The sequence below is a fragment of the Branchiostoma belcheri genome, unplaced genomic scaffold (genome assembly GCF_001625305.1).
Source record: "Branchiostoma belcheri isolate BF01 breed outbred unplaced genomic scaffold, Haploidv18h27 scaffold1, whole genome shotgun sequence".
NCBI lineage: Eukaryota > Metazoa > Chordata > Leptocardii > Amphioxiformes > Branchiostomatidae > Branchiostoma > Branchiostoma belcheri.
The window spans coordinates 4,876,498-4,895,792 of record NW_017802379.1 but is presented as its reverse complement, the minus strand read 5'-3'; the positions used below and the strand labels follow the sequence as shown (position 1 = coordinate 4,895,792).

Sequence of the window (19,295 nt, the reverse complement as noted above, 5' to 3'; positions counted from 1 at the left end):
GAAAGCGAACCTTGTGTGTCTGCTGTTTGGTATATCTCCGCTAGGTGACGCTACTACACGTCCGTAAAATCACCAGCTACTCTTTGAATACATTTTACAAACGTTTTAAAATGCAATCCTATATTATCATTTCGATACCAGTTAGGGAGAAACCCCAACTATTGCAACGCTGATACATTTTCGTCCTATTTTGCTCTAATCTCGAATAATATGTCCTTTTAAGTTCTGAAATCGTAGCAAATCTCTACCGATTATGTGCACATGTGTAAGCTAAGGTATATACGGGAAATCCGTATATACTGTTACGGGCTGGGCTGAATGTAAATGATCTTGATGAAGACATTCTGAATACAAGGATAACAGACAAAGAACACACAGGACAACGTAGGCTCACACTCGTGACAGCCGTTTGGCGTCCTGATCAAGAAGTCCTGATCTGGTCATGCCTCCGCCACGACGGTCTGCCTTGATCCGGGTCTTCTTCACGTTGAAAACCTGAAATGGACACAGCAACTGTGGTTATGTTTGTGAGAAGGGGATTGTTCAGTACCAAGGACAGGCACGTTTGTGTGATGGGGAGTGGGTTCAGTACCAAGGACAGGCACGTTTGTGTGAGAGGGGATTGTTCAGTACCAAGGACAGACACGTTTGTGTGAGAGGGGGAGTGTTCAGTACCAAGGATATGCACTTTTGTGTGAGAGGCGAGTGTTCAGTACCAAGGACAGGCACGTTTGTGTGAGAGGGGGAGTGTTCAGTACCAAGGACAGGCACGTTTGTGTGAGAGAGGGAGTGTCCATTACCAAGGACAGGCACGTTTGTGTGAGAGGGGAGTGTTCAGTACCAAGGACAGACACGTCTGTGTGAGAGGGTGTTTGTTCGTTGCCAAAGACATGCACATTTGTTCAGGGTTCATTATCGGCTCTGAAGGTAAACATAATTCATGTCTGGTTCTGGAAATATTTTGTCAGAGTCTCTTATACAGCAACGTATGTTTGTACAACGAAGATTTCACTGCCAGAAACATTTTAACGAGTTAAACTCAAAAACGTCTAAGTGCTGCCTACACGGTCGATCCAGCTTCTCCTGTGTTTGGCCGTCCAGTTTGGCACCTGGAAGTACCGATCACCCACAATCCTCCCGAACTCTGACTCTACCTCCAGGATGTACTCAACCTGGTGAATAAAAAAAAATCGGACAATAAAAAACCTCTTACTGCGTTCAGAGTTTCAATTTTTTATGTTATCCTTTTCTTTTCCTTTTACTTTGCGGCAAAGCTACAATCTATATTGCTAGTATCTAAGTACTGTGGAAATGTGAAAATGTAATATAAATCTGCATAAATGACATCCTATTGGCTATCTTCGTAAGGTGCAAACCTGCTGTATGCGCTGTTCCAACGAGGCTTCCTGGTCAATTGTGTGGGTGTCGTCAACAGCCAGCGCCACCTGTCGGAATAAAATGGCATTCCACATTTGACCAAGACGTCGCTACGGTGGTTTGCACTGGCTTGCAAATGCCGTGTAAAATATATTTAAATCAGGCCCATATTTTTTTTCTAAAAGTGCATTTATGAATCAAGTAACATCATACCCTCCCAACCACCCAAAGGTATTTTAAAGATAATAATTCAGAAAAAAAACATGGTAGAGAGAAGAAGTCTAGAGGTGATCGTACCAAGAGATTCATGACGACAATGTTCATCAGCAACACGAACAGCATGAGGACCAGCAGGACCACGGTTCTACTCCACTCGGGCTTGTAGACCACCATCTTTGAAATGAAGGACTCGTTCAACTCCAGTTCTCCGATCATCATACCAACGGTCGTCACGAAAGTCCTCCCAAAGTTGGAGAACCCCTCAACCTAGACACGACGGCAAATAAATCGCGTACGGTTAGATGTCCTATTAATATGTTGTTTAGCCTTTCAGTCTTGTTATGACCCTACATAATTATGTAGCCGATATTATCATTTCATAGTATTATTTGATATATTGTCTTAATGTCGAACTGTGTTATTACTGGATTATTAGTGTGTAGTCATATTCAAGACATGTTGTGTTTTTATCGAATAACTTAATTTAAATTTGTTCTGCCATAAATGTTGAAAGCGTAAATTGTACAGCAAGACATAATTTAGCCAATGGTGACAAGTTCTTGTTTGTTTTTATGAATGAACCATTGATTGATTGATTGATTGATCTATCGATCGATCGATCGATCGATTGGTTGGTTGATTGGTTGGAACAGGCAATATATAAAAAAAATGAAAGTGGATCATTTCCACGGGGGGCGATATTGACTTCCAACAACCAATTGCTATCGCCACATGTTCGGCGATTCTGACAGATCTCAATTTCTGCCTGACGCACATGTCTATATATGTGGCATAACCGAATCACAGTTTGGTTTGAAAAGAAAACCACATGCTCCACTCACACCAATAACGTCATGACTGAGGTAGAGAATTACTGTATGCAAATAAAGAGCTGGTTTTACCCCAGACTTGCCCATGAGGTGGTAGAAGGCAAAGCTGAAGGCGATGAGGTACAGCATGAACACGGTCAGCACCTTCACCAGGGTCTTAAAGATGGCGCTCATCATGTACACGTACAGACCAATGATGGCGATCCTGGGAGCAAACACATCCGGGTCAAATGGAAAAAAGTTTTTTTTTGTGTGTGGGTCAAAAGATTTCAATACGCAGGTTCATCTCACCAGCAAGCAAAAAAACAACAACAACAGATATAGTAGACAGGTAAGGATGGCATGTTGATGAAAGAAATAAAGGTAAAGATACTTTTTTCAGGCAGTAGGGGCAGTGAGTTGTCAGTCCACTGTATCTAAGGGCACGGCATTTGAAGGCGGAGCCCACCCCTCCCCCTCCACCACCTTTTACCGATCGCATCTTACCTGGGTGAGGTGCGAAAAGTCGTCCCAAGGACACACCGTCTAGACAGGAATGCCAGGAATCGAACCCATGACCTCTCGGTTTCGTGTTCGCAAGCCTATTGCAACAAGGCCATTCAACACCACAGAAAGAAAATACCTTCTGAGAAACAGGACGAAGATGAGCCAGCCGAACAGCACGGCGACGGCCCCCACCACGACCCGGGACGACTCGTCCCTGCCCATGACGACGGGGACCGGGAAACTCAGCGCGTACACGAAGGCACTGACGCACAGGGTAAACTTCATCAGGTTCCGGATCAGTATGTAGCGTCTTCTCTGAAAACATCAGACGCATTCTGTTATGTACTAACTCCGTCTTCCCTGTATCGTAGACGCATCAGCTTTGTAATAAATCAAGAGGTTCTCTTATGAGCCATTCAGCTAAATTACCTTCGCCTAAAAGGTTATGTTTAAGGTATGTGTTTGGTTTGTATGTGTGTATGGACGCATGGATCGATGGATATATAATGTTTGTTTGGAGGTATGTGGTTTAGCACAATAACTTAAAAAGCAATGGATGGATTGTCATGGAATTTGGCTGGTAGGTAGATCTTTACCAACCAAAGAAATGATTAGACTTTGGACCCCCTTGCGGCGTGTCTTGGTACTGAAGCAGACTGTCCAGTTACGACTTTATGTGGTGCAGGTTTTGGGCCCGTAGGACCTTTTTTGCCATTTATTGCATGCCTATCGTTACATAACAATAAAATTATAATGATAACAACTGAAAATATTTTCTTTTTTCTAAGATCAATTGTAGGTCAATTGTGGAACGTACCCGTGAATAGACTTTGTAAGCCTCCAAAACCAGACAAAGCACCGAGAAAACCAAGACTATGTACGGCAAGGCGCAGTCGGAGGAGCGCGCCTGGAAATAAACAGAGGATCACAGATAAGGGGTCGGTCACATACATCGGCGTTAGGCCGGCCACACTGACTTGATTCTAAGTATGACATCCAACGAATCCGGAGACCCCAAAACTAATTCGAGAGGGCGAAAATTCAGCAAATGCTAACCATGCTACAAAGCTGGTAACGTAACAATCATTTTAGCTTGGCAACATAAAGTAGCAAAAAAACGTCAATGCCTTAACGTTACTTAATATTTTCACATAAATACCACATACAAGAAACATTCAATCGTCGCCACGGCAATGGTTTTTATTTTTTTTGTTGCCTGTCTTGCTTTTTTTTATATTCCTTAAATGAAATTATATATACTTTTCCCTGGCACACGCCACGTGTCTGGATGGAAGTGCCGTTCTCAGCTGACTGATCATGCACGTGTCTGAAGCCGTTCACAAGGTCATCCTCCCTCAAGGTCAAGACGGTGATCAGCAGGACATAGACGATGTGCATCAGAAGACCTGCCAGGAAGATCTTCATTCCAAACGCGTTCCTTGGAAGACGATACGCGTGTCTTTAAGTTTGTGACTCATTTTCGACATGTCAGTTGGATGAGCCTATACAATATGTATTGTAGTCATGTCTACAAAAAAGTGCCTTCGGTGAAATTCACAACAGTACCGTACGGGGGCGCCATTGCCACGCAATTATGACAACCTTTTGTAGGTATGATGAGGCAAGTGCATGTATATTTCCCACCTACCATTTGCGCTCTATGATCTTCTCTACCAGGCCGTGCTGGAGGCACTGCCAGCGGCCGTGGTCGATCATGGCCTGCAAAGGACGACAGGATGAAGACATCTCTATCTCATTTGATGACACTTTTATATTTATCAAGTCTTCAGATAAAGTATTACATTCGTACGTCTGCTACGAGTAATAAGTTGCATTCTTCGTCGTAGGTCGTCGTACGACTTGGAAATGCTGTAGAATATTCAACCAAACAAAACAAACTGCCGACAAGGATCTACGGCAGACATTTTCGTAATAAGACAGCTTACGAATTTTACTGGACTCATTGACAATGACATTGACGATAATCCCAAGCATGCATTGCAGTTTGTTATCGTACAACGATCGTAGCCAACTAGAGAATTCCGGATCCTCTATAGACTTTGCTTCGTAGCTGACTAAACTAGATCTCCAGGTTTTGCATCAAACATTTACTCATTAGTATGCTGTAGAAGTTAATTTGTTTTCTAACCTTCAGTGGCGAACTCTTAGGATCTCTCGAGTTAAGATAACTGAAGTCATATGTCCATGCCTAGGGAGAAAGTCAGATTGGAATAAGCAATTGCACATATAAACATTGTAAAAAAGGTAAAGCAAATAATTCTATTCAAGTGAGGTGAGGTGAAGCATTGTACTTCGTCAGCGAGCTTATACTGCAATGCGGCTTCGCTACAGCTTGTATTTCAATTAATAACCACTCTCATTTGTTGTGTCTATGATATAGTTGCATTTATGAAGATCTCTTGTAATACTTGCTAGAAAGCGAAAAAAAGTCTTTTGCTACTTAAAGCTAAAAACGCACCTTCCTCTTATCCGTAACGTCATAAGGATTGACCACCTCTCCCTCCTTGTCAACCATTCTGTCCATAAACTCCTGAGGTTTGAACAAAGACAAAGGTAACCTTATCTTAGTGTTGTATTAAGATATCTGTCGTTTTTCTACATGTAGACCTGTGTGTAAATGAATAAAACAAGCAATTTCTGAATATACCCTGAACGTTTCTACACAAATACCAGCAAGGTAAATAGAACTACACTAATGAGAATGCAACTATATGATTCACGAGAAAGACACATCAGCTTTTACACCTACATGACGGCAAATTGCATTGTCAATAATTTTGAGCTCTATGTTGAAGTAGATGAAACATTGTTACAGTAAAATATTGTTACCACTGCCGCGTCTGGAATAGTCTTGACAATGTTGTAGAGCTGAGGCATGTTCCCGGAGTGGCTGGCGTCCTCTGGATGCTTCAGGACTTTGCGCCATCTGGACAAAACATATAGCAGGAAATGAGATAACCTTTTCTGGGACGTTTCTTGGACCTAGTTTCTAGGGCCTAGCATGTGGAAATAACTAAAGAAACACTAGCAAAGAAACAGATACATCAGAAAAAAACTTCATACACGGAGATGGTTAAAATACTAAATCTACCGTGACTTACAGTTTGTGTTTGGCCATGGCTATGGCCGCCTCCTGCGCGTCTGCCTCGATGGCGACGTCCAGGGCGTTCTGTCCTTTGTTGTTCTCCCGCATGGCGGCGCCCTCCTCTGGACGGTTCCCTTCGTACAGCAGAGCGTCGATGAGGTGGTCGTGATTCTTGCGAGCAGCCACGTGCAAGGGCGTGTCCTGGCATGCACGAAATAAGAGGCAATATATACATCATGTCAGTTAGACCATCATCCCTCAGGCAGCCGAGACGGGGGCCGACACTGACTGCCGCTGTTGACGTCACACTTCCCCAGGTCATATGACTTAGGCTTCTAGTCATTCTAAGTTGAGAAGGGCCAGAGTAACTGACCGAAAGCTCGTTGGGAAAAAGTTACAAACATGCACTACTAGAAAGGAATTTGGCAAAAACACGCATAAAACACTGAAACTGAACCCTTACATCTGCTTGGAGAACAGGTGTCAAAGTGCATAAATTGTCTAGTGTATTATCGTATGCAGATAAGTGTGCGGTTTTACCCCGTTGACGTCGGTCCAGTGAAGGGACTCCCGGTGAACCTCGAGCAGCGTCATGACCGTCTTCAGACTCCCGGACTTCACGGCCAGGTGGAGCGGGCTGGAGCCGTCCATGGTCCTGAACAAAAGGTTCCACATTTTCGTCGTCAAACCATGAAAGACGACACAGTTGACTAGCCTGGATGGCAGCTTTAGAAAGTCTATTACTTAAAAAAGACTACAAAAGGTGGGAAAACAAAATGTGTTTCACTAGTTGGCTAGCCTGGATGGCAGCTTTAGAAAGTCTATTACTTAGAAAAGACTAGAAAAGGTTGAAAACCAAAATGTGTTTCACGTACTCGGTGATGGCTGCTTGGCTGTTGAGCAGAAGACGCACGATGCGATGGTGGCCGTGAGCAGCAGCCTCGTGAAGAGCCTGGCGACCCAGGCTATCCTCGGCCTTCACCAGCGTCTTACGGTCCTGCGCATCGTCCACCATCAGTAAAACTTCCGCCACATCCAGGTGGCCGTGCCTAGATGTACAGGAGGCAATGTGGCTTTTAGTTTTACTTTACAGTCAGAAACAATGTTGCACATAAACAAGTGGCCGTGCCCACTCACGTTCAGAAGTCCACGTGGCTTTTAGTTTTACTATACAGTCAAAGATAATTTTGCACATAAAGTTGCACAATGTCCTTCAAAAATATCTCTTCAAGCCTCGATCACATTCATCGGGTGATGCTTCCACGATGGTATTTTTTTCAGTCACAGTCGTGTCGAACGTTGTAGATTTCAGAAGAAACGGATGCAATAGTTTAATTCTTGCACCCGTTTCTTCTCAAATCGACGATGACATACCCTCCATCGTAGGTGCGCCGTAAAGAAATAATAGCTACAATTGTACATGCCAACTTGTAGCCAATGATCTATACACACTATACTGTATTTGTTTTGGTGCCTGAAGAGTGAAGAGTAGAGTATACAGAGACTAAGCATAGCATGGACCAGGATAAACGATTTGGTTTATGTGCATCGATCCAGAAGAGATCAGACGGTGGTTACCTGGAGGCCATGTGTAAGGCGGTCTGGTTATTGTCGTCTGATCGTTTCCTGTCAGCTCCGGCTTCAAGAAGACACTTCAAACTCTAGAACAACACAGTTTAAACATGCCTCTGTCACAGGCTATGGTTGGGAGTTACACGTAAAAGTAAACATGGTTATCTGTAGTCGGGAGTGGGTCGGGCGAAGTTGCCAAAAAGTCGTATGCAACAGCCAACTATGCACTCTGACAAATCAAACTATGGAAAGTTATATACTATTCTTCTTAGATGCGAACTGGAGTTAGGATGGATTCCAAGCTACTACCAACCCAGCACCGACCATAGTTGGGGAGTGGTCGGGAGCAAAGTCGTGAGAATGTGTGACAGGAACTTGACTGTCCAACTTACATCAATAAAGCCCGACTTTGCTGCGTAGTGCAGAGGAAGACAGCCGTTGTTGTCGCCAGCATTGATAATACGGCCAGACCTCGGATCCTATCGGGGCAAAGTTAAAATATACAGTTTCAATCTGTTATAAAGACTCCCATCAGAAAAGAAATACACAATGCGTGAAGTGATTGGACTGTCCATGGCTTCAAAATGACAGCGTGGTCACATTCGTGCGATTTTAATGTTGGATTTCTGAGCTAGCATGCTGTGACAGAACAAACCACCGGCAAGGATTTAGGACTGTTTTTCCGTAACTAGACAGCCTTACTCTGTACGACATATGCATTGCTATCTCATGATCAAGAATGCTTTAATAGTTTGCGATCGTACGATGATCTAGCGAACTGCAGCAGAACGTTAACCTGTGTAGCCGACAACCTGTACCTCCAAAAGCCTGTTGAGAACTTCCAGTGATTCCCTCTGCTCCATGACGTGATGCAGCACGTTCCTGCCGTCCCGGTCCTTCATGGTGATCTCGGCGCCGTGTTCCAGCAGCAGCGACATCTTCACCACGGAGTCCTGCCCCGCCACGCGCGCCACCAGCATCATCGGAGTACACTCGAACTTGTCGCTGAACTTCACGCTCAGCTTCTTGGAGATCTGTGGACGTCACAGTGGAATACAAAACCACTATTTATGAAACAATCAAACTGTTTTCCAACTCAAAAAAATTGACTCACCGGAATTTTTGACCGAATCGCTCAGCCCTCTTGTTATCTGAGCCAATCACTCAGGACACGTGACCTTATGCAGCACGTGTGACGTCAGCCATGGTTGTTGGTAGTCTGTATCGCCCCCCGTCTCGGTTTACAGAAACTACTTTTTGCTTGTGTAAGATACGCATATTTCGATTTCGTGACCCTGAATAGGGACATTGTCCGAAAGTTCCCCCTGGCAATAGGGTGAGGTGTCAGAAATGACTTGGGAGGTGGGAAGATTGTTCAAGTGAAAAAAAAGCCTTGAGGGACAATGTACAAACGGAGAAAAAGAAATAAACAAGAAGATAAACAAAAAGTATCTCACGTCCGAGGTGGCACGTTCTTTTCTCCGATCACTGAAAGACAAGTAGACAATACAGATTGGTTAACACTGGGATCTAGAAACAGATGGGAAGGAGTTTGGTGAACACTGAACACTACTCTGTTCAGACAAACAGACACACAAACCCACAAATCAGCCACCCAAAACAATACTTCCCACATACCCAATTCCACGGCCGCTCTTCCTCAACATGTGCTTGAAGAGTTCTGCGGAACACTGGGGACGAGAGGCCGCCAGGGTCAGAGGTGACATGGAGTAGATGTCCTGGAGGTCGATATCAGCGTTGTGGTCAAGCTGGAACACAAGATTGTGATCATTTTTATCCCATACTACAAAGTCTTTTGTAAGATAGATCTCACGATATGTCGTAGTATGGTTGTTGTTTTTGAGCATTAGATGTCATGCGTTGTTCCTAATCCAGCTGCTGTGCAATAAAGTTTCTATTTTATCATACTAACTAAGCATTACTATTTAGCGAATACATAAAAGTTACTAATTTGATAGTGAAACGCAGTGTGCAAGATAAAAGAGGAAAGTAGCTGTACATGATCATTCAGATCAAGTAGGTTATCCTAGTTCAGATACAGAACATCACGGTGTGGTATCTACGTATACGTCTGTACTTACGAGTACGCTGACCATGTCTATGTCATTACTGTTGACGGCGATGTGCAGGGCTGTTCTGTGGTCCTGTCCTGGGACGTTCACGTCCATCTGTCCAACGTCCAGCAGAATCTGCACCACGAAATGTCATTCGTGTCACACTTTAGCATGGCAAAACCACCCTCCCGAGCAGGGTTAGTAAAGTGGCTCGGCCCGAAGGGTCCTCCTCAACTAAGTTAGTTGAGGAGGACCCTTCGGGCCGAGCCACTAACCCTGCTCAGGAGGGTGGGCAAGACTGATTCAAGTACGAATCAAATCCGCAAGGTGGCGCATCGACCTTGACCATCTTTGACCAACATATCAAATAATATCACAATCTATCTATAGCTTCTTTCATGAGTTTTTCATGAGCTGGACAAAGTAGGTCGGAAATGGTAACATCTGGAACAAGAAATACATGTCTAATCAACTTGAAATGGCAAAATCCTCACGCAAAAGCAAAGAGTCAACAGCCATTTGTCAACGGAAAGGCTGGTGAGAAATGTTTCGGAGTTATGCATCACACATCAGTGCATACTTACAGCACGGAAGAGCCGCAGGGGTTTTTGGCATCACAATTAAAGATGGCATCCTACACAACGTAATACTGTGTAGACTTACTTGGTTCCTTATATGTTTGCCTCCGGCCGCGGGTACTTAAACTACAGACAGGATACTTGAACAATGTTAAGATACTTAGGATACAGGATACTTAAATAGATGTTCAGTAGAGAAGCAATGCATGATACGTTGCGGGTTTCGCGCAGGTATGTGCTCCTCAGCTCACCTGTACGAGTTCTACGTCGCCTGTCCTGACGGCCAGGTGCAGTAAGGTGTCCCCGGCGGCCGTGCGGAAGTTCTGGGCGTTGTTCTCCCGTAACTTGTCCCTCAGACCCGCCCGGTCCCGGGCCCGTATGGCCTCTACCATCCCCGTGAAGGCTAAGTCCGTGTATTGGTCAAGCGTTAAACTAGACGACATTCGAAACGACATCTGAAAAATAGTCGAGAAAACGAAAATAAATCTATGAAACTTACTTCCGCGTTTAGACTGACAACTCCCTACACACGCCTGAGGGACTGACCTTTGCTAACCCCTCCCTTCCAATACGTGCTTCCAATACTACATGTACATTTGTATCTCCATGAAGTATATGAGGTTGAGAATTAAGATCCCTTATTTTTCTTCTTGAACAAACAAAAAACCAAGTCGATATCATCTCAAAACACTGTTCAAAGTTGACAAATACAAAGAGAAAATTGATCCTTAAACTAAACTATGACCGTAGCAGGTCATTCATTATGTGACGTGGGCGAGTCGGACAATTAATCCGGCAAGATCCACAGAAAACAGGTTGAGCCATTCAAAAGGGTATGCTCGTCTAACCATGAAGAAACAACAATGGCGTCGCGAGCTGCTCGAACGAGCTTCACAAGTCGCTTTGGATATACATACACACATGTACACCTTCAGCATAAAATAGAATTTGAAAATCACCTTTTTGTCGTCCCCAACATATGGGCAACAAATGCTCTTATCGAATGCAGCTGTTTCCGCTCCTTCCTGCACTAAGATTATCGTATCTAGACTTCACTTCCTGACTCTCCAATCTTGAAGGATTTTAGGCAAAGGAAGGAACACCTACCAGGTGCGCCATTTTAGTTTCAACAAAACATGCTTTGTTGGCTCTTCACGGTGGACTCTTCTTAGATCTTTCCACGGTCTCTCAGACACACATCCACTGCATGGTACTTCTGAAACACATGCAATACTTTCGTCACCGAACATTGAAAAAAAGATTGCTTTCTTCATGGGAAATGATCGTCTGTCAGTCTGTACTGTACTATTGTTTATAACCTTTGGCCTGGCACTTAAATACTATCAGGTGTGAGGTACCCTCAGGCGTAGCCTCATACACTCTCGATCTCGTAGGTCGTCTTTTGCATGTAGTATTATATAAGCGGCAGTGTCCTCTCTACAAGCAAAAAAAATTCGTCCAAGAGAATATAGGGCTACAGAGATGTAGAAATTAAATTAAACCTGTACAACCAAGGTTATAAAGCCTCCTTGGTAAAATTTAACTACCTGAATGCAAAATGCTTAGTCAAGTATGGGTCTTACAAGGGTTAAACGGGGTTATATCTAGTGTGTGGTCCATGCTTCGAGGTCTTTGCCTCTGGTCGCAAGCATAAAGAAATCGTTTAACTGTTAGCTAAATGTAGAAAAACCTGCACGTATCCTCTAGTACCCCCGGCCCGCCAACTCAACGATTTCCGACCGAACCCGAAGGTATGTTAAACGTTACAAAAACAAAATGCACCTTTGTACTTGGTTGTTGACAGGTAATTTGATAAACAGCCCTTACAAGACTACCACTTAGCCTTAACGATACCAACACGTTAATAATGTGTACAGTTGCTGCGAAGAAACATAGAAATGTGTGTTAAGAATGTTTCATACGCACCTCAGACTGTCTTTCAAGATTTTTCACTCCATGTACGCACCAACCAGGAAGTGCCGTGGGGGTGCGGCTTGGGAAATTGTCACGAGACAACCGCTTACGAACAATTGTCTTCCTCAACTAGGGGCAGTTCTGTGTCCAAACAGAAGACCATGTACACGAAGAGTCGACTGAGTACTTTTAATTTTAACGATAAAGTACCCAGAAGTTCGCCAGTGAAAACGGAGCGCCGTACCAATACGTGCACTTAAACTAACAGGTGGTTCAAGTTGCAAGTCTTGTTTACTCAAAAATGCCAAGTACGTAGCGTCACACTGGGAGGAAAGTACGTGACAGTTCCACGAAAAAAGGAAGGACCCTTTGGCCCTAGTAGTTAAAGTAGATTACGTTACTTGACATCCTGTTCCTCCCACTAACCGGCTTCATAATATGTGCTTGATATTCAATAGCATCACATTGTTGTTTCTGAGTGAGTGGCATTACGGTGTTTTTCCATAGTCATTATTTTTTTCTAGGATTCAACTGTCTTGATTTTTGGCAACGTCTCAGGAGCGAGCCTAATAGTATCATCGTGATTGTGGTATGTAGATTGCTTAAGTGGTTACTGACCGAATCAGATGAAAATTATGCAAATCACGAGCTCATTTGCCTAATTAATGAGGAAATTGCAGAAATCTGCAGTGCCCCGACTAACCACAGCCATATTACACAAGAAATTCAGAAATAAATAAATACCACAAAATGTACTAAAACCCCTCGCCATGGCAAGTTTTTATTGCCAACCTTAATTGTTACACTTAACATCAAGTATGTAACTACCACCAAACCAACTACTTCTGTATAAGGACCACGTGGCCATTATGGACATTTAGTGGTGGTCCCTTAGGCCACACCAATTTAATTTCTTGGTTAACGGATTTTTCTAGAAAAATAATGGAGCGGGCGGACAAAAAAAAATAAAATAAAACAGGCCTAGGCATCCTATTATGGCCCAAAATGGTACAATAGGAGCCATGAAGTCAACACACCAGGCTGGTTCAAAATTTAAACAATGAATTTTGAACTTTTAATGATACCATTGCATTGAAAGATGGAATAACTGTAACAAGTAGGAAGAAAAGGACTGTTTTCAACTGTTCAGGGCAAAATATGAGCATTTGCAGTTGATTCTGAATTTTTTTTTTATTTGCAAATCAGAAAAAAATGAAGTGGCGAATCCGTTAACCAAGAAATTAAATTGGTGTGGCCTTATATCATCATTTTACTGACCAAAGCATTAAGAATCCTGTGTATTGTGGTCACTACAGAACCATTGTTTGATACATGAAAATCAGTATAAAATTAGAAAATTACAGTGACATTTGCATATTAGTCTAGCCCAACAAACTACTAAATCAAATTATGTAATTTACCAACTCAGATGAACTTTCATGCTAAATCAAATAATGTTTCTTCTTACTCAAACACCAGTACTAGTATATGGTGATCAGCCTCTCCAAGTTATGCTACAAAATGTAACCCAACACCACAGGGTCAGGTCATTGACTTGATAATTGTATGGAGGAGAAGAAGAAGAGGAAGAAGAAACTGAGCAAAAACAATGTTTTCCTTCTGCAAAGGTAAACATAATAAAGACAACTGTTTCAAGAACCAAAGAAGAATGTTACTGACAATCTAAGCACAAATATATACACATACACCATACTACTCCATAGTTATGTGATGACAAAAAAGTGTTCATTGCAAACTAAACCTGAGCTGACATTAGTTCTCACTAAAAGTGTATGAATCATGATCACAGATTGTTAAAAAAATGAGAATGAATTATTTACAACTTAACAATCTGAAGTTATGTAAATCAAAGTTGACAGTTTTACTTCTGTCTTTTTAGCGAATACCCAATACTATCTGTATTTTTAGCAAATAAAAAGACACAGCTGCCTTTAGTTTCAGGTTCTGACAGAGAAGTAGACATAACAGAAGATGCCGATACTTAAGATGCACACAAGGAGGATGTTAAGGATGATTCGCATGAGAGGTTTCTGCTCCAGGGTCTTCAGACGGTCCTTGAAGTCATCCGGCTTCTCAACGGGCTCCTTGGTCTTCTCGTTAAAGCCACAGTACCAGACAAACAGACGTTTGTACCAGGGTTGCTCTGTTACAAAAATGGAGATGTGAGAAAGGGCATTAAAGGGGGATGATAGAACACTGTGTATATGACTCATTTTCACTAAAAGGTGAATCCAAAAATTATATTAATATATAGAAATTTAATTTTTGTTTTTCATGTGATTGTTGGTTTGCTTGTGTGACGTCACGAGAAGTGAGGGGGGAAATAACTAACTTGTAACCACCGACTGACAGGAAGGTCAAATTGGCAGTCAAAATGAATCCTGAAGGATGGGTGGAGGTGACAGTGAAATATGAAATTTGCAATAATGAATGGAACAAGACATTCATAAGATCTCTTTTTAATACCTCACAGAATGACTGAAATGTTCTAGTTACCTCCATGAAATGGAAGGTATTGTTTTTGGCGCGTCTGTGTGCGTGTGTGTGTGTGTGTGTGTGTGTGTGTGTGTGTATGTGTGTTTGTGTTTCCGCTTTTTTGTACCTTCATAACTCCATAACGCATTTATGGATTGTGGTGATATTTGGTATACTGGTAGGTGTTAGGGGGGCGAAGGTCAAGGTCAAATATGGGCCTCCTGGTGTATGGCCTTGGTACTGCAGCAGCACTTCCGGTTTAATGAGGAGTCTGCCAGACAGGGTAACAGATGTCTGATTGTGTCTAGGCTGCCCCGGGCTTGCGACCTGGTTTGATTAATGAGAGGTTCTTCCTCAGGGAATAAGGCGACCTCTGTGCGCTATGATGTGGAAAATTTTAGTGTTAGGGTGGATGGACACCCAGTGTTGACGTAATTTGGCACTGAGATCTAGTTACCTCCATGAAAATAGAGGTATTGTTTTTGGCGCGTCTATGTGTGTGTGTGTGTTTGAGTTTCCGCATATTTGTAGTCAGCATAACTCCATAACGCCTTTATGGATTGTGATGATATTTGGTATGCTGGTAGGTCTCAGGAAGCCAAAGGTCAAGGTCAAATATGGGCCTCCTGGTGGATGACCTTGGTACTGCAGCAGAACTTCCGGTTTTTGTATCTTTTGTCCTGAATATGTTATGGTCTTGATTTTTGGGTGACAGATAGATTGTCCTGCCAGGAATAAGTGGTGTGGGTTTGGTCCCCCTAGCAGCTTGTTCTGAAACTGCAGGGGACTTTCGGGGGAAAATCTTTAAAAGCCAATAGGTCCAGACAGGAACAATGTATTTTCATCATTTTTGGTAGGTAGATAGCTGAGAGAGATGTACATAACTTAATGCAAATTATGCAAATGAGGATTTTATTTGCATAATAAATGAGGAAATTCTCTAATTACAGTGTTTTACATTGTAGTACTTTAATACATGTAATGTATGTAATCTTTGGCAGATGGAACATCAACAGATACCAATAATGCAAATTATGACCTCATTTGCATAATTAATGCGAAAATTCAATGGGTAAATGATGGGAATTTCCTACTTGGTGTAAATTGTAAATTCATCAAAAGTTAACATCACGATACATTAATTATGTTAATGTGGAGGTCATTTGCATAATCAAAGAGGAAATTTACATTTACACGTCAAGCCCATATTTCATGGAGGTATGTGATCTCAGATCTCTTGTTTCTATTGAAGTCTTACACTGTTTTAGATGAGACAGTGCAAAAAAATTGTAACAGTTACATTTCTGAGGTAAGAGCTTTGTAGTGATCGATGTGTAGTTCTGTGTACATTTAATATCTAATTTATTTGCTTCATCTTAAAAGTTAAAATCTAAGAAAGAATTGGATAAACTAGTACCATTTTCCACCATGACTTCGTCGGCATCCTGTATCTTGTCGTCTTTAGCCCCCTCCTCCTCCTGTAGCTGTTCTAACTTGTTCCACATCTTCACATCGTCATCTCTGATGGAACTGTTCATGTAAGTCCAGTACGTGGTGCGCACAGTCTGTAGAAAAAAATCATCTTCTATGTTGATGTTTCTGAAGACATTTATGAGAAATTTTATGACCTATAATATTTATAAATCTAAAACCTTATGATATTTTAGATTTTCATACTTCTCTGGCTTAATTAAGTTAATGACAAAGGCTGACAATTTCTTTAATACTCTTACAGCTATCTTTCAATATTGCCAGCTATGAGCACAAAAATTCTTATCTGAACTACATCAGATTCTATAGGACAAATATCATTACTCAGCTTTAAATTTCCTAACAAAATACAACTGAAGACAATTTCATTTCAACATATTAAATAATTGCCTTATAACACAGAGATGGTTTACTCCAATTTTGAATACTTTTTCTGTTAAAGTTAATACTTCTTCAGTATATTTCAGGCAATTTTTTTAAATAATCAAAGGTACAACTTCAATAAAAGGATGAAAGTATGAAGAAAATGATGATACTTACAAAATACTCTGGCAGAGGCTGTGTGAACAGGGAAATAACCACAGTTAGAATGATCGTGCAGACAAAGATGACCAGCGCGTAGTACATATAGTGCAGGGAGACGATGCCAGGGGGCGCTACTTCAGCGTGGTCTCCACAGCGGACGTCCTCGTACAGGAAGACCAGGATGGTGCGCACCAGTCCGATCAACACTCCTCCCATCAAGCCCCAGAACGCTCCCTGCAACAATAGTGCAAACAACAGTTGGAAAAATCTTCACCTCCATTACAAAGTTTACGTTTGGAAATTGGAAGTGGAAATTGTATGTACTATCATGAAATTGTATGTAGGTTTGTGAATTGGATAATTAGATGATATTTGACGTGCAGATAGAACATGGCAAAGGAACATGTGGTAAAATTCTGGAAAAAGCTAAGAAATCAATATTGAATCTGGAAAAAGGAGGAATTTTCCAACAGTTACTGTAGATTTATTCAGATTTTGGGATGGAACTTAACTTGGGGCATTTTTGAAGTTAAAACAATTCTGTAATACAGTGAGTATTGATCCATCAGATACACAAATTCCTATAATAGCATCATGAACTTGCAGTGGATAAAACATAAAAATAAAACTACAGTAACTGTGAACATTTCAAGATTTAACTATCTTGCTATCCTGCCTTAACCATCCCCCTGTTGCCTAACCCTGTGTTTAACCAAGAGATAATTGAGCCAAGCCTAGGGAATGCATTCGTGCAATTTTTGAAATTCCTTCAAAGCGATCGTAGTACTTGCACAAATGCCTCCGCCTTAAAGGCGTCGCCAAAATTTGGCCAAATACGATTAGAGATAACATGCCAGGGGAGTTGGTCTACTCCCGTTCGCCTTTAGCACACCAACTCCCCTGGTACGTTATCTATCTACCTAGTCAATGTCTACTCTTTCCAGCCGCTTCTGAAGCCTGGTAGAGGCTTGAAGAACGCAATATGGGAGTGAGTGGGTACAGCGATGATAGAATAGCGAATGGCCACTTCTAACTGATTTTCCCGGAGCACACAGCGAAGTACCAGGAACACCCGGGAGCTGTTAAGTGCCAAAGGGTTGTAGATTCTACCCGAACTCGTCTATGCGATTCGTTACGCACATTTTCTATGGAAAAGCGATTAGCGACAGAAGGGCGAAGTCAGCCGTTTACAGTGGTCTGACGATTGAGACGTCGACGAGAGGAAAGGTAGACAGGGGAAAACGGGCTCTCTTTTGAAAAACAACATCACTTAAAGCATAATGGCCTTTAAAATGATCCTTGAATTCCTTGCTTATAATTATTATAAAGGAATACATGCAGCTCCATTGCGTACAGGATAGCTCTGACATGCATAGCACTAAGTTAAGTGCTTTTACCACAAACCACGACAACAGGGAATATCACTAGTACTGCTGAAGTCCAAATTGATATTACCAGTATGTCTCTCAACAGTTTATCTTAATATTGTGTAAAAAAACGCCAGCTTAAGTTAGAAAACTAGATTAGATTGTTTTGCGCCATTGATATGTAAATTTCGATTGACTGCCCAATTGATATGTAAATCACTCAACATTCCCATCACCTGAGTGAAATCAGCCCATTTAAATTAGATTACCAACCTAAACAACTGGCTTAAACAGTATGTCACCTTATGTGACCCCAATTGTTTATGTATGTATACTTGCTACAGTCATGTTTACAATAAGAACCACGAACGTTCGCAGCCTAAACCCTAATACAGCTTCCGGTCATCTTAAAATCTCTGAACTTGAGACCCTTTTACATACAAATAAGATCTCTGTTATGGGTATCACTGAAACATGGTTATATGGAAATATCCTCCCCAATGATATTATTATTCCAGGATATAGTACCATATACAGAAAGGACAGACATGGTAAAACTGGAGGAGGTGTTGCAATTCTTATCAGTGACACCCTCACCAGTAAACGGAGAGCCGACCTAGAAACCTGTGATTCTCACTGGGAAGACCTATGGGTAGAGCTCAACGTAGCGGGCAATAAAGTCCTTCTGTCCTGTGTCTATAAACCACCATCTGCCCCTGACAGCTTCTACGATCAGTTTGAAATCTCTACCTCAAAGGCTGCAAAAGAAATGGCACTATTTGCATTATTGGAGACTTCAACTGTCATCACATAGACTGGGGAGACACAACAACAGATAACCATGCATTAAACCTTGTTGATATCATAGAGAGGTACGGCCTGTATCAGTGTCAACACCAACCAACCCGATCCACTCCTTCCCGCCAAAGTACCCTAGATCTCATCATATTGTCTGAACCATCTAGAACTAGAGGTCGGAGATCTCATGTCTTCGTCAGAGGTACATCGTTCTAGAGAAATTAACATGCGTATTCTTCACTCTTTTTACCTTCGCCAAGAAGGTTATGTTTTCGTTGGCGTTCGTGTGTCTGTGTGTGTGTGTGTGTGTCAGCACGATAACTCAAGAAGGCTATGATGGATTGTCTTGATATTTGGTAAGTGGGTAGGTCTTCATGAGACGTGAAACTGATTAGATTTTGGGCCCCCTAGCGGCTTGTTATGGTACTGCAACTGAACTTCCGGTTTTGATATCTCGTGAT

At 42.1% G+C, this 19,295-nt stretch overlaps 2 protein-coding genes across 4 annotated transcripts in view; both read right to left on the bottom strand.

The window, feature by feature from the left end:
- Window positions 1-14: 14 nt before the first annotated feature.
- Window positions 15-12,619, bottom strand: LOC109466105 (transient receptor potential cation channel subfamily A member 1-like). Of its 3 annotated transcripts, XM_019763744.1 has the most exons (24): window positions 12,170-12,619; window positions 11,351-11,459; window positions 10,495-10,698; window positions 9,693-9,800; window positions 9,229-9,359; window positions 9,048-9,078; window positions 8,409-8,624; window positions 7,983-8,069; window positions 7,597-7,679; window positions 6,894-7,067; window positions 6,559-6,673; window positions 6,035-6,219; window positions 5,763-5,859; window positions 5,392-5,463; window positions 5,062-5,121; window positions 4,561-4,631; window positions 4,173-4,350; window positions 3,730-3,819; window positions 3,049-3,227; window positions 2,499-2,631; window positions 1,675-1,863; window positions 1,377-1,445; window positions 1,065-1,172; window positions 15-495 (listed from the first exon to the last, which is right to left on the bottom strand). In XM_019763744.1, exons 2-24 carry the CDS (start codon window positions 11,360-11,362, stop codon window positions 391-393), a joined length of 2,697 nt encoding a protein of 898 aa, XP_019619303.1. In that variant the 5' UTR covers window positions 11,363-11,459; window positions 12,170-12,619; the 3' UTR covers window positions 15-390. The 3 variants fall into 3 exon arrangements, with proteins under 3 accessions (XP_019619303.1, XP_019619296.1, XP_019619312.1); XM_019763737.1 differs by lacking the exon at window positions 12,170-12,619 and having other exon boundaries at window positions 3,730-3,820; window positions 4,171-4,350; window positions 11,351-11,570; XM_019763753.1 differs by lacking the exon at window positions 1,065-1,172 and having other exon boundaries at window positions 362-495; window positions 3,730-3,820; window positions 4,171-4,350.
- A 1,098-nt stretch (window positions 12,620-13,717) lies between these two features.
- LOC109466112 (sodium/myo-inositol cotransporter-like) overlaps window positions 13,718-19,295 on the bottom strand; it is a 43,049-nt gene continuing 37,471 nt past the window's right edge. Inside the window, exons 15-17 of the mRNA XM_019763780.1 lie at window positions 16,685-16,903; window positions 16,071-16,218; window positions 13,718-14,321 (exon numbers count right to left, since the gene is read on the bottom strand). Of these exons, the coding sequence (XP_019619339.1) occupies window positions 14,116-14,321; window positions 16,071-16,218; window positions 16,685-16,903 (573 nt within the window). The 3' untranslated portion in view covers window positions 13,718-14,115. The remainder of the gene's footprint in view (window positions 14,322-16,070; window positions 16,219-16,684; window positions 16,904-19,295) is intronic.

What these genes read in the sequence shown, in the direction of transcription:
- LOC109466105 (XM_019763737.1), bottom strand. An exon ending in TAGACATGGTCAGCGTACTC is followed by an intron (nt 9,360 to 9,692) that starts GTAAGTACAGAC and finishes CTTGTGTTCCAG; the next exon opens with CTTGACCACAACGCTGATAT. An exon ending in ACCTCATGGGCAAGTCTGGG is followed by an intron (nt 1,864 to 2,498) that starts GTAAAACCAGCT and finishes CGTCGTGTCTAG; the next exon opens with GTTGAGGGGTTCTCCAACTT.